The following is a 14,653-nucleotide window of genomic DNA, read 5'->3' as shown; positions in this document are numbered from 1 at the left end:
CATGACAAACTTATTATGGTATATTAGTATTCCGTGCTAATAACCAAGTTTGTGAAGATTTTAGATATTTATGTTTGTCATCTTATAGAGTTCTATGGTTCAAGACCAAGAGTATCTTCTTGAACACTTCTATAGATAAACATAAATTTCATAGAACAAAATGCATACAACATCCAATTCATAAATATAATATGTAAAGGTAATCAACATAAATAGCTTTTAGAACACATAACTAACAATCTCCCACTTCTTCTTAAAGTTACCTCTTATGCATCACTTATGCATAAACGCTAAGACTAGGGTTTTCCTCTTGACTCATTCCTCTATCTCTATCCACTCTCCGTGTTTCTTCAAACCCATGGAGTCGAAGGGACTTCGCCTTTGGCTTGAGATAAGGGCTTAGTTAGCGGATCTGCTATGTTGCCATCCGTGTTCACCTTTAAAAGATTTATTTTGCCTTCTTTAATGAAGTATAGAATGACAAAGTACTTTCTATCCATGTGTTTGACATTGTGGTGTAATTTTGGCTACCTGATTTGCGCAATACTACCACTATTGTCGCAAAATAGTTCCAAAGGTCCTTCAATAGAAGGGACCACACCATGCTCCTCAATGAACTTCTTGATCCAATCACCTTCTTTGGTTGCTTCAGCGGCAGCCATCACTTCTGATTGGGTAGTTGAGTCAGCCGTAGTTGATTGTTTAAAACTTCTCCAACTAACGGCACCACCATTCAGAGTGAAGATGTACCCTGATTGTGATCGCTTGTCATCATAATCGGTTTGAAAACTTGCATCGGTGTAGCCATCTACAACGAGTTCCCTCTCACTTCCATATATAAGAAACTTATCCTTAGTCCTATTGAGGTAGCTAAGGATATTCTTAACAGCGATCCAATGAGTAGGACCTGCATGGGCTTGGTGACAACTTGTCATACTAAGAGCATACGCGACATCGGGTCGTGTGCACACCAGAACATACATGATGGAACCAATGGCGGAAGCATATGGTACATCCTTCATGATTTCAATGTCTTTACGCGACATGGCACGTTGAGACTTGCTAAGTGTCATACCTTGAGTCATTGACACATTTCTTTTCTTGAAATTCTCCATGTTGAATCTTTTCAACACTTTGTCAATATAATTACGTTGACTTAAGCCAACGAGTCTTTGAGACCTATCTCTATATATCCTTATTCCTAAGATATATTGAGCCTCACCCATGTCTTTTAATTGAGAAAACATCTTTCAACGAAGTTTTTGTTTGCTCCATTAGAGCTATGAAATTGCCAAACAAGAGTATGTCATCGACACACAAGACTAAGAATACAATGTGGCTCCCACTAACCTTCTTGTAAACACAAGGTTCATCTTCGCTTTGGATGAATCCAAGGTATTTATCCATTTATGCATCAAGGAGCTTGGAAGAGGAAGTGTACATGGTGCAACCCCAAGGTTTTGAAGATCCAAAGTATAGCAGTAAAGTATAGCAGTAAATTTTTTTTTCAAGCCGATTTGAAACCGCAACAAATTCTTGCGGTTTGGGTATTTTTAATAAAAATTCAAAAAATTGGTTATTTGTGATAAAATATATAAAATATTAGATATTAATAAAAATGTCGGCACTGAATTGCTTGTGGATTTTCTCCTCTTTGATCCCAGCTTAATTGGTTTATCTTTTATTATTCGATCTTTTTTATTAAATTATACCAAAGGTCCCTTTATCAGTAAAAGTAGATCGAGCATGAATTTTTCTGAAGGAGATATTGCAAAAATATCTATTTTAGTCAACCAGTGTTTATATTATATTTTACATGTAATGGATGCTGAATCTTTCAAAGATAGACTTATTTTTTTTTTTTTGGTTTTGCTCTCCTTGAATAAAATAACATATTATCCTCAGGTAAAAGAACTACTCTACCTAAATAATGAAATAAAAAACTGTGGCAAAAAAAGACTGCAATTTTATTTAGCTTCAAGGCAAAATTGGGTGGAGGTTTTGTCCAAACGGCTTTGGACAAAGTTTTATTCAAAGCCGAATCTAAACCATTCGATCTACATCAAAATTAGTACATCCATTTAGATTCAAAGAATCGCTTAAATTTATCAAGTCTCAAATATGTTTGCACGAATCTCAATGCAAATCAAACGTTTAAGTTTGACTTTGGATGAGACTTTGTCCAAAGCCCTTTGGACAAAATCCAATCCCGGCAAAATTACCACTATTGGCAGTACTGTGCTTGCGTAGCATCTCCACTTTTTTTTTTAAGCTTTTATATACTTTTTTTTTTTTAAAAGAAAGCTTGTGTATACTTGTGTACTATATATATAGACACACACACATATCCACACATACATAGAAAGAGATCTGCTAATATCAAAACGTTTGTTCCAAAGCCATGATGTAACCAATTAGTTTTCCGATTTTAATTTAAAATTCAAACGGTCGATCCAAATCGTTAGAGAATTATGTCATTGGAGCATACAACTGGTTATGTTTCGTATGATTATATTAGAGCATACAACTGGTTATGAATAATGACAATTAAGTTCGTGATCGAAACAAAATTAGGAAAAATTAAAAATTACATATTAGGGAAATATTAATTCAGAATAATTCGTTGTTTTATAGTGCAAAAACATGATAAATAAAAAAGAGAGAGAAAAGGTAATGTCCTCCGGGCTACAGTCCTCCGAAAATCTCCGGGTATAAAAGCCTTCATTTTTTAGCTTAGTTCTGACGTGCTTTCAACTGCCACAACTGCCATAATGTCAAGTATAATATGTATGTTTACAGAATTATATGTGTATGTTTACAAGATAATATGTGTATGTTTACAGGATATTATGTGTCTGTTCACAGAACACTACTACAAAAATGGTCATTGTACACTGCACATTGTACACGGATTTGGCAATTTTATATAAAAACCGTGTAGAAATTGTAATTTTTTGGAAGCCCAAAATATCTATGGGATATCTACACGGATATTTATTAAAGAATCAGTGTAGAAAGCCATGAGAGAGCTACACGGACGTTTATTAGGAAATGTACACGGCTTATTGTTTAAATAACAGTGTAGAAAGTCTTGAGAGAGCTACACGGATATTTAATTAAAGAACCTTGAAGAAAGGTAGGAATTGTCCACGGATATTTATTTAAATAACAGTGTAGAAAGCTTATAAGAGCTACACGGACGTTTAATAAAGAGCCGTGTATAAAGGTAGAAATTGTACACGGTTTTATTTGGTTTAAATAACAGTATAGAAAGCCTTGAAAGAGCTACACGGACGTTTAATAAAGAGTCGTATAGAAAAGTTATTTTAGGGTTTTGGTTATATAAAATTATTTCTCCTTTCAGCGCCGTTTTGATCAATTAATACTCTCTCTCTGTTGGTTTGATTTCTGCGCACAAAGAGGTCAGATCTGAGATCTTTAAAGTTAATTTGTACCTCTCCTCTCTATCTTGCTAAGGTTTTCTTGGTAAGGTTAGTCATGTATATATATACTTCTCTTTTTTTGTGCCGAATTCTCATATTGGCACAAAGTGTTTTTTAGTTAAAAATAAATATATAATTTGTAATAGTTCTTCAGGTTTTTTGACTTATTGCCGAACCAAAGTCAAAGTAGCTTCAACTTCATCTTTCATCTGTGGTGTGGATTATCTTGCTTCGGAGAAAGAGATAGCGAAGTTGGTCTTGCCCGCTGGCTTCGAGTGTCCATACCTTCCTGTCGGTGGTACTTTTGAATAGGAATAGCGAACAACTTAATTCTAAGAGCGGCAGGAGTGGAAAAAAATGAATATATCTCGGCAGGCAAAAAAATGTTTTTCTCGGCACAAACATTAAAAAAAAATGATTTTCTTTGGTGCTGAATTATCATCTCGGCACAATAAAAAAATTGATTTTTCATCTCGGCACAAGAAAAAAAAATTGATTCTTGGTGCCGAATTCTCATCTTGGCACAAGAAAAAAGAAAAAAAAATTGATTTTCTTAGTGCCGAATTCTCATCTCGGCACAAGAAAAAGAAAAAAATTGGAAAAAAAATAATGCCACAGATATTTAACTAAATCCGTGTATGAAGAGTTATAAAATAATAATATAAGAGAGCTACAAAGATATTTAACTGAAAGTCCGTGTAGCTCGGTTATATGGAGAGCGACACTGGCAATCAATCGTACACGGTTGTTTATGTAATAATCCGTGTAGCTATCTTATAATCGTACATGGATAAATATCCGTGTGTATTTATTTAAGGATTTCTACACCCTCACAGCGTACACGGCAGGAAATCCGTGTAGCTCCTCCATTTATGTCCGTGTGCAATCTCTTATTTTGTAGTAGTGGAAGGTGGTCCCCAACAGCTGTCACGCGTTTTCAACAGCTGTCACGCGTTTTTAACAGTTTTCACGCATTTTTATGTTGACAGGATTTGTTGAATTAGTCTACAGGATTTAGTATTGATATTTACAGGATTTAGTATTGATGTTTACAGAATTAGTTGAAAATATCCGGAGATTTTTGAGGGACTGGATTTAGAGGACTGTTAGCTGCTTTCTAAAAAAAATATAATTTGTACTACGTTATTAAAATAAATAACATAATATCCAATAGTACAAGTCGAAAATAATACATACATACATACATACATATGATGCATACATACATCATGCATGGATGCATGTAGAGTACATATATCAATCAGTAGAGTACACATATATTGTTCAAAGTGCTACAAACGAATGGATCCTCACTACTAAATATCAGTAAAATTGTGAAAAATACAAGCTAATTAAATTAAAGAATTTACACAACAGATGTATCATACATCATGTACAGCGCCAGATCAGAAGAATACCTAGAACGGAAGAGCTCAACAAAACAGGAAAATATGTACAGCGCCTCTAATAAAATATCCCTCTGTTCTCTATCATACTAGCTATCAGGTGCTTCAAAACTCCAGAGACTGTTTATATCCATCATTACACCCGAAGAATTGATTATGTAATCATGTAGCTGAGGAAATGCATTGTTGTACCACTGAGTCACATCCTGTACCAGTTGTTGTTCTTGGTTCAAATGTCCCAAATTAACACCATCCATTTCTCGAGGCAATAAGCTGGGAAGATTTGGCGGCGGTGTTATTGCATTAAAATTTGTAGATATCGTATTTGGGTTAATTTCACAGTATGGATTAATCACAGGCGCCTTGATACGGTATGCATTTGAGTTTATGTTATGTGAGCCTTTCGCGAGTGCAATGCTTTTGTGAAAGATCTTACAAACAACCCATTCTTTCTGCATTCATATATTGTTATAGTTATATCAAAATTGAAAACAGAAAGTATATATCACACTAATTAAGTTAAGGTAATCTAATTAATGCTACCTTATCCCTATTAAAATGAGAATCCTATTGTTTAATTAAACTTTGTTGTTGTTGTTTTTCATTTTATAAATATTAGAAAATCAATATGTATATATAACCTATTAAATAATTTGTTCTTAACAGAAAGAATATTGTGCAGTGCGATATTAAATATATTAGCAGTATTATTTACACTAGAGAAGTACTACTATTTGTAGATAATAAATATATAAATACCTTCTGAAGAGATCTTTGACTATGATATCTTATGGATGAGCCTTCAAGCCTGAACTCATGCATAACCCAATTAGTTTTCCCTCCATTTGGTGCTCTCCCGTTGTAGAAAACAAGGGTTTTTTTCATACCAACAAGCTCTCCTTTGCCCTTGTATATCTCCTTGTCTTTCCCTGTGGCCTTCCAATAACCACATACAGTTGCTCTGTTGGTTCTACATCCAGTTGGATATTTCCTGTCTTTTTGACAGAAGAAGTACCATTCCTTCTCTCCCATCTTAGCTTTGTCTAGATTGAATTATAAAAAAAAGTATTAAGACTGTCCAATAAAGAAAATACTATTAAAACTAAGGATGAAATGTCAAAACTACTATCCTTGATCTGCATTAACTCAAAAGGGAATATTTTGAGTTAATGAATCTTGCTCATTCGATACGTTTTAAGATTTGTACGTGCAGATTAGATCCACACTAATATTAAAGGGCCCCCCTATATTATAAGCAGTTGCCGAATTGGCTCTGTTTAAAATTAGACGGTTGAAATTCATTAATTCATAAAATTCCTTTTTGAGTTAACGTAGAGGATACGCATTCGCAGTACTAGTCATGTGATAGTTACCTTTTGTAGAAATATAATATAAAAGTGGCTACAAGTATTTTTTTTATTAGAGGAGATTTCTCCTCAAATTAAAATGCGCTAGATTATATATATATACCCAGTGAATGTAGTCATGTTATTGCTCAAAGTATAGAAAAATAGTTACGGAATTTAACCAAATAATTAATATTATATAATTCAAGAATGATATCATTTTTGGTAACAATTTTTTTAAAAGAAGAAAATAAAAATATATAATCCAGATGAGTTAAAGTTAAAAAAAAAAAGGCATAACATCTGGAAATGACCTTAAGGGTGAATAAGAAATAATTTTTCTAATGAATGATAATGACAATGGATTCAGTGGGTTATAAAAATGGAAAATAATACACGTCATATATGTTTCTTATAACAACATGAATAAACACATAGGGACAACTATGTCAGTTTCTTATATACAGTAAAGTTATATATATTGTCTAATTAAAAAAACACACTTTGCAAATATTGTAAAATGTTTTGAGGTGTATATATATATAGTAAGCTTACTTGGAAGGTCCCATGGTTCACACTTGTTGAGGTCTACTTCTCCAATGGCATCTGCTGTAAAATCCGGGTCTGTCACCTTCTCTGATAAGTAACTAGTTATAATCTCTTCATTTGTTGGGTAAAACCTAAATCCTGGTGGTAAATACATGCTTTTAACAAAATAATAAAAAGAGCCAGCTATATATCTAGTAGATGGTAGCTAAGAGATAGAAAACTAATATGGTAAAATAAAATTAAGAAGAGAGGAAGAAGAAGAATAAGAATAAGAGAAGTTTATATAAAACTAAAGAAAGAGACGTCTGAAATAAGGCACTAGCTAGTTCTGCAGATAATATTTTGTAGTTTTGTAAAAGAAGAGTAGGTGTCTTCTGTTATATATTTGAATTGCAAACATATGCAATTCGAAAAGTTTATACAATCAGATGTGTAGTGGACTCACCGCACCTGACTAATTAATGTTATCACTACTGTAATTTAATACCTAACAAATAATTAATTTAGAACTTGAACATGAATTTTGTTAGTGTCAAAACTAACAAGTGCTAGCTTGTAACCTATTTTTGTTTAATTATTTTTTACCATCTGATACTTTTATTAATGAAAATTTTAAAATATAATAACTCTGGCAAAAAAAAAAATTAAAATTACGATATTTAATAAAAAATGTCATGTTTTTTTAAACAAGAGTTTATGTTAAATCCTGTGTTATTAATTTTTATTTTTATTTTTTTTAAATTGAACCAGTATATATCTCTCTATAGAGAATTGAAACTTATCACCGTCTATATTAAATATGCAATTTTATTGATTATATTAGATTAATATGAAATTAAGGAGTAAATACTTGAACAATTATTAACGAAATCAGAAGGAAATTATTGCACATGCGACATGCAATTTTCCTGTCACAACCCAGGAATGCCACAGTTATGATATTGCACGCATTTGCAATTTATTGTCGGGTAGGAAGGGGGGAGGGAAACGCGTTTTCTATGAACTCAATATGACGTGGTGATTGCATGCATGATATTATTTTAAAATTTTAGCTTAACCTGACAGATATGGAGAATTGGAGATATTTTTGGCTTCATATACTATCTATAACAGGAAATAAATCTGCTATGATACTAAGGGGATTGTAGGGTCCTACGATTCTAAATCCAACCTTTAATGTCTTTTGAGATTTGTGCATAAAAAACAACTTCTAGGGAGATTCGTACAAGCCAAAAAATAGAAGGTTAGATTTAGAATCGTAGGACGTTACAATCCCTCAGGATCGTAGCAGATTTTGAATTTATGTAACACGATGTGCGTGTACATGAGTGCATATCCTCTGAGATATCTCAACTTTTGCGTGACCGACGTGTCCGGTGCCTATTCGGGGTGATGTAGGGGTCAGTATTATGTATTCTTTGAGATTCGTGCAGAACGTATTTAAACGATTGGCATTTTCCATAAAGTCACACAAAGTTTGAGATATCTCAGAGGATACGAATTCCGTGTACATCAGATATGAAAAGGTTTACCCAATTACCTAGACTTTGTTCAGGACCAAATATTAGTTTAGCAGAATATATATATATATATATAGCACTCAAATCCCCTTCTTCTAGAATATGTAATGTATAATTACCTAGATGACCTTATATTGCTAGAGAAAAATTGACAATTCTATAGGCTAAAACTAAAAATGTTCTCTTATGAAATTATCTCAATTGAAAACCAAAGATCCATTTTTAATATTATATCAATGCGCATGGTTGTATGTCATAACTACTTTTGACTTGAAAACCATGAAGTTAGGCTCGATTTGGCCAGAATTAATGAAAAAGTGTACTCCTTTTTTTGTCCATCATACTCATTAATGTACTCATGATTTTGTTTTTTCTTTCCAAAATAATTTTACCAAATAACAAAGAAAATATATATTTTACGTGGAAAGTTGTAAGCTCAAAACTCTGAATGAGAATCCCTTGTGAATATTAAATATTTGAGTAGTTTGACTTTGAATTTTTTTTTTTCAAAAAAAAATATATCAACCGGATCTCTCAAAGGAGTTTTCATTCATTTTTTTAATATATATATATTATTGGAAAATAATAAATAGAGAAAAAGTAAAATTATTTTGAAATATATTTTTATTCCGCACTATATCGATCATGTTCAATTAAATGTAAAATAGTTGAATTATGGAAGCGGGTAATAAGCGGAACATAAGGAAAGATAGAACTGAATAATTAATTAAATTCAAAGTCTTCAGATTCAATGGACATAAGAGAAATAAACCAGTATTGTAATTTAAAATAGAATAATAAAAACTTTGAGTATTTTGACTAGGAAATAGACAATTTAAAATGTTTTAATTAATGGATACACCAAAAATTCTGCTATGGGACCATTGTAACCGATCTATTCTTTTACTTAAGGGGCAATTTCATGTATATCCTCAAAAGTTTCAATATTGCATATTTAATTATCCCTCCAAAATCAATAATTACATATTTATCCTTGAAAATCATACAAACTCACATATTTGTCCAATCTAACTCTACATATCAAATATCTCCAAAAATAATTAAATAATATTTTTAAAACTTTAAAAAATTATTTAATTTACAGTATTATTTAAAATATATGTTGACTATTATGCTCTTTATTTTTGTCTCTTTAGTCCGTCTAAGTTATCTTTTCTCTAAGGCGCCAAACCTCCTGCCTCTCTCCAAACATAAATGGAAAATTAAAGTAGCAAGAGGTGGTAGAATCCTGTGAGAGGGGAGGCGACTAGGGAAGGCAGAGATAAATCTGTGATTTGGCACAATTGGAGAGAGTGGCGGGGGAGGTTTGGTGCCTTATAGAGAAGAGAACTCAGGCGGACTAAAGAGACTGAAGGGTATAATGGTCAATATATTATTACTTAATATTGTAAAATAAATTTTAAAGTTAAAAAAAATATTATTTAATTATTTTTGGAGATAATTGATATGTTATAGAGTTAGGTTGGGCGAATGTGTGAGTTTGTACAATTTTCAAGGATAAATATATAATTATTTATTTTGGAGGGATAAATACGTAATATTGAAACTTTTGAGAGATATATATGAAATTCTCCCTTTACTTAATCTCGCTTCCGTTTACTGACAAATTAGTTAACAAGATGAGATCGATCCATTGTTGCTTCTCCTTTAGGGTTACTTCCTTGCATAGAATTTGTTACATATCAATTATATACGAATGTGAAAGCTTTTACAATTCATGGGCTGATAGGGTCCGCATGTAACAGACACAGAATTTAAACTTGTCGATCTCAACTTGGTTTTCTTTGGATTTGAGACGAATATAATTGTTGGTCTTCTAAATTTTGATAAAATAAGGGATATAAGATTAGTAAATGGGAACATAATATATTGTAAAATAACGGTGTAAAGCAGTAAATTGAAATTTATAAGTTTGATCTGTAAAACAAATCAAATTAAAATGTCATATAAAGTTTACTAAATATTATATAAAATATCATTATTACTAAATTTGGTTCCAAAAATAGAAGTAGATTTGAATCCCAAAAAATACTGACATGTCTCCTTACGAGCGAACTCTAAATAGCTGTAGCTGTCATGAACGACATATTAGTAAATGAGGCTAGGTACCTATATTGATTGACTAAAATGGCAAATGACATGATTAATTTAATCCAGTTGCCTTTTTCTGAACTATATAAGGGCGTTTAGAGATAAGATGGTGACCTTGTGCATTTTTCGGGTAATGATTTTAACAAAGCAGTTTCAGCTTCCTAAAGCGCACAAACCATATGCAGCACTTTTTTAATTCTTCTGCATGAAGCAAAAGGTACTCCGTTAAAATCTTTACCCCGTTTTTCAATCTTTCAGATAGTGATTTGTTTGATGGGATATTTATATATACCAACGGTGTGTCTAGAAGAAAGATCAGTTTATGACAATTTATTATCAAATTTTGTTGCTTCTAGTGAAAATACAAAGGTTAATACACACATGATTTGTGCAATTGTGCTTATTATAGTAACCTATACGTTTTAGTTTCATGCTATAATACACTACACATCAATTAAATTTCAGTGTGCATGTTTACATTCTAGATAGAAAAACTTAGTTTAAACTTTTAATTTATTCACCTAACAATTTTATGGAAATTGAGTTCAACAGTCCGGAACTCTATAATGCTACATGGCCAGATTTTAATTTTAATTTTAATTTTAATTTCTCTTTGTACTGCAGTTTTTTCAAGACATCACTGAACAAATTTAAAAAATAAAATTTGTGCTTCCTGAAAAGTTTATCTTTTGTCCTCTAGGATTTTCTATAATACTCACAAGACTATAATACCCGCACTGAATCTCTACGAGCCTCAAATCTTTTCTGCAAACTCAACATAGAGTTGGACACAAACTTAATTTTCATTTATTTCGAACCATAACAGCTCTTTAATTAAGAATCTCAGAGTATATATCTGCACTTCCGGTATTATTAGAGTTTGTAGTTTGAGGTGAAAGTTTATAATACAGTTTCAGAGATGTGAGAGTGTTTCTTATTTAGAAACTATACGTGAAAGTTTCTCATTAAAAAACAACTTATGACCTCCACGTTGATTAAATAATTGTTTTTAATTTATTGCTGATATGGCTTAATAAAAATTCTAAGATTCATTTTAAGAATGTGAGAGTTTAAAAATTTTAGAGACCTTAATTTTTACAAAGTGATTAACAGTTATTTAGAAATTCATTTGAATTGTTGAGATATAAATACTCTGAGAAGGTAACTTTTTATACCAACTAAGAATAAAAAAACCTCCCTCTATTATGTGTTTTGCAAAAGCAACTTTCTGTGTTATTCCTTGCGTCACAAACATACACAAGCAACTTCATTTGTTTATTTTCAAAAACAAAAAATCTCTGTTTATCTCTTGTTTAATTTTCTATAGAGTAAGACTATGGTGCTATGAGTTACATAGAGGGCTATGGTGTTACGACTCAATATTTGAGTTTTCAAAATTCTAACGGTCGATCCGAACCATTCATCTTGTTCTCCATATTAATGTGTTTGGAGACTAAATTTTACATTTTTTGAAAATTTTTTATTATATTTTTAGATAGGTAGAAAATCACTTGATCTAAAAAATTCTGCACCATTCAGATATTTGATTTTCTACCTATCTAAAAAAATAGTAATTTTTTTTTTAAAAATGTAAAATTTGGTCTCCAAACACATATTAATATGGAGAACAAGATGAACGGTTCGGATCGACCGTTAGGATTTTAAAAACTCGAATATTGAGCCGTAGCACCGTAGCTCTCTATGCAACCTATAGCACCGTAGCCTTACTCTTTTCTATAAAGAAAAATATGATCACAGCAAAAGGACAATTAAACATAAAATTCCTATTCATATATATAGTAGAAAAAAAATATATTGTGCATGTTGGCTACATGGTTATGTCAACTTTAGTGATAGTGTGTATATATTTTTTGAACAATTATTTATCTACTGAGTGATAATAAGCCATGGCAATAAAATTTATAGCAGTTTTTTGGTTATACCAGGTTTACAATTAAATTAACTTTTGCATATAAAAGACAACAAGTACAACACAAAAAATAACTAGAAGAATATGAAATACAACTAGAAGAATATGAAATAAAATTACAAGAAAATGCAATACAACTAGAAGAAGATAAAATACAACCAATAGTAGATGAAAGACAACCAATAGAACATGAAAAACAACCAGCAGAACATGAAAGACAATTAGTAACACATAAAAGATAACCAGTACGTACAAAATAAAAGACAACTAGGAGAAGATGAAATACAACTACTCAAAGATAAAAAAACGAGTAGAACATGAAAGACATTGAGTAGAACATGAAAATGCAACCATTAGAACAAGAAATACAACCAGTAGAACATTAAAACAACTAATACAAAATGAAAGACAACTACAAAAAGATGAATACAATAAGGAGAAGATTAAAGACAACTAGTTGAACATGAAAGGCAACAATTGAAACATGAAAGAAAACAAGTACAAGATAGCAAACTAGAAAAATAAATGAAATAAAACTAGAGAAAGATTAACAACATCCAGCAAATTTGAAATACAACAAACATTGGATAAAAGACAACCAATAGAACATGAAAAGCAACTAGTTCAAGATGAAAAATAACTAGAAAAAAAATGAAAAATAAATAGTAAAATGTAAAACAACTAGAAGAAGATGAAAGACAACCGGTAGAATATGAAAAACAACTATTACAAGATAAAAGACAACTTGAAAAAAATGAAATACAAACAATAAGAACGTGAAAACAACAAGTACAACATTAAAGATGAAAAACAACTTAAAGAAGATATAATAAAACTAGATGAAGATGAAAGACAACTAGTATAACATGAAATACAACCAGTGGTCGATGAAAGATTACGTGTACATCATGAAAAACAACAAGTACAAGATGAAAGACATATAGAAGAAGATGAAAAATAAACAAGAACAAGATGAGAGAACACGTAGAATAAGAAAGACAACTAGTACGAGGTGAATGACAACTAGAAGAAAATGAAAACAACTAGTAGAACCTCACTGACAATAAGTGAAACATGAAAGACAACCAATGCAAAATGAAAGACAACTGAAAAAAGATGAAACACAACAAAAAGATGATGAAAGACAACTAGAAAAAAATGAAAGAAAACTATAAAAACATGAAAGACAACCAGTACAACATAAAAGACAACAACTAGTACAAAATGAAAACAACCAGTAGAACAAGAAAGATAACTAGTAAAACATGAAATACAACTAGTACAGGATAAAAGACAACGAGAAGAATATGAAAAATAATTAGTAGAATATGAAAGACAACCAGTAGAAGAAGATGAAAAACTACATTTATAATATGAAAGGCAACCAGTAGAACATGAAAAAAAAAGTAATACAAGAGGATAGAAAACTTGAAAAGATGAAATACAACAAGAAGAAGATGAAAGAAAAGCAATAGAACATCAAAGACAAATAGTACAAGATTAAAGACAACGAGAAGAAGATGAAAATTTAGTAGAAATTAAAAAACTAGTAGCACATAAAAGACAATCAGTACAAGATGAAAGACAACTAAAATGAGTTAAAATACAACCAACATAACTTGAAACACAACTATAGAACATGAAAAACCACTAGTGCATGATGAAAAACAACAAGAAAAAGATGAATGACAAGTAGTAGAACATGAAAGACAACAAGTATAACATGAAATACAAGTTGAAAGACAACAAAAAAAAAGATGAAAATCAACTAGAGAAGTTCAAAGACAATTAGTACAACAAGAAAGACAACAATTACAAAATGAAAGACAACTACAAGAAAGATGAAATACAACTAGGAAAAGATGAAAAACAACTAGTAGAATATGAAATACAACTGTAGTAGATGAAAGACAACCAGTAGAACATGAGAAAGTACCAGTACAAGATGAAAGATAACAAGAAGAACAAGAAAGACAATTAGTAGAACATGAAGTACAACTAGTATAGGATGAAAAATAATGAAAAGAAGATGAAAAACAACCAGTAGAATATGAAAGACAAGCAATAGAACATGAAAGATAATTAGAAGAAGATGAAATACAACCAGTTCAAGATGAAAGACAACTAGAAGAAGATGCAGTAGAACATGAAAGACAACTAGAAAAACAAGAAAGATAACTAAAAGAAGATGAAAAACAACTTAAAGAAGAAGAATGACAACCAAAAGAACATGAAAAATAACCAATACAAGATGAAATACAATAATAAGAAGATGAAGTAAAACCAGTAGAACATGAAAGACACAAGTAGAACATGAAAGACAACGAGAAGAATATGAAAAACAACT

The 14,653-nt window shown here is 31.1% G+C and overlaps 1 protein-coding gene and 1 pseudogene across 1 annotated transcript; both read right to left on the bottom strand.

Moving 5' to 3' along the window:
• Window positions 1-527: 527 nt before the first annotated feature.
• LOC144547830 (secreted RxLR effector protein 161 pseudogene) lies at window positions 528-1,115 on the bottom strand (annotated as a pseudogene).
• Window positions 1,116-4,694: 3,579 nt separating this feature from the next.
• LOC144549785 (NAC domain-containing protein 87-like) lies at window positions 4,695-6,925 on the bottom strand. The gene is made up of 3 exons (XM_078298474.1): window positions 6,751-6,925; window positions 5,609-5,892; window positions 4,695-5,301 (listed from the first exon to the last, which is right to left on the bottom strand). The coding sequence occupies exons 1-3, from the start codon at window positions 6,896-6,898 to the stop codon at window positions 4,939-4,941; spliced, it is 795 nt and encodes a 264-aa protein (XP_078154600.1). The 5' UTR covers window positions 6,899-6,925; the 3' UTR covers window positions 4,695-4,938.
• Between the last annotated feature and the right edge of the window lie 7,728 nt (window positions 6,926-14,653).

This window comes from Carex rostrata, chromosome 2, assembly GCF_964058835.1.
Source record: "Carex rostrata chromosome 2, lpCarRost1.2, whole genome shotgun sequence".
Classification (NCBI taxonomy): Eukaryota; Viridiplantae; Streptophyta; class Magnoliopsida; order Poales; family Cyperaceae; genus Carex; species Carex rostrata.
This window is presented reverse-complemented; position numbering and strand designations above follow the sequence as displayed.

Coding starts and splice junctions, on each gene's coding strand:
- LOC144549785 (XM_078298474.1), bottom strand. CDS start 6,898: ATGTATTTACCACCAGGATTTAGGTTTTACCCAACAAATGAAGAGATT. Junction 5,893..6,750: donor TGAACCATGGGACCTTCCAA/GTAAGCTTACTA, acceptor AATTCAATCTAG/ACAAAGCTAAGATGGGAGAG. Junction 5,302..5,608: donor GTCAAAGATCTCTTCAGAAG/GTATTTATATAT, acceptor ATATGAATGCAG/AAAGAATGGGTTGTTTGTAA.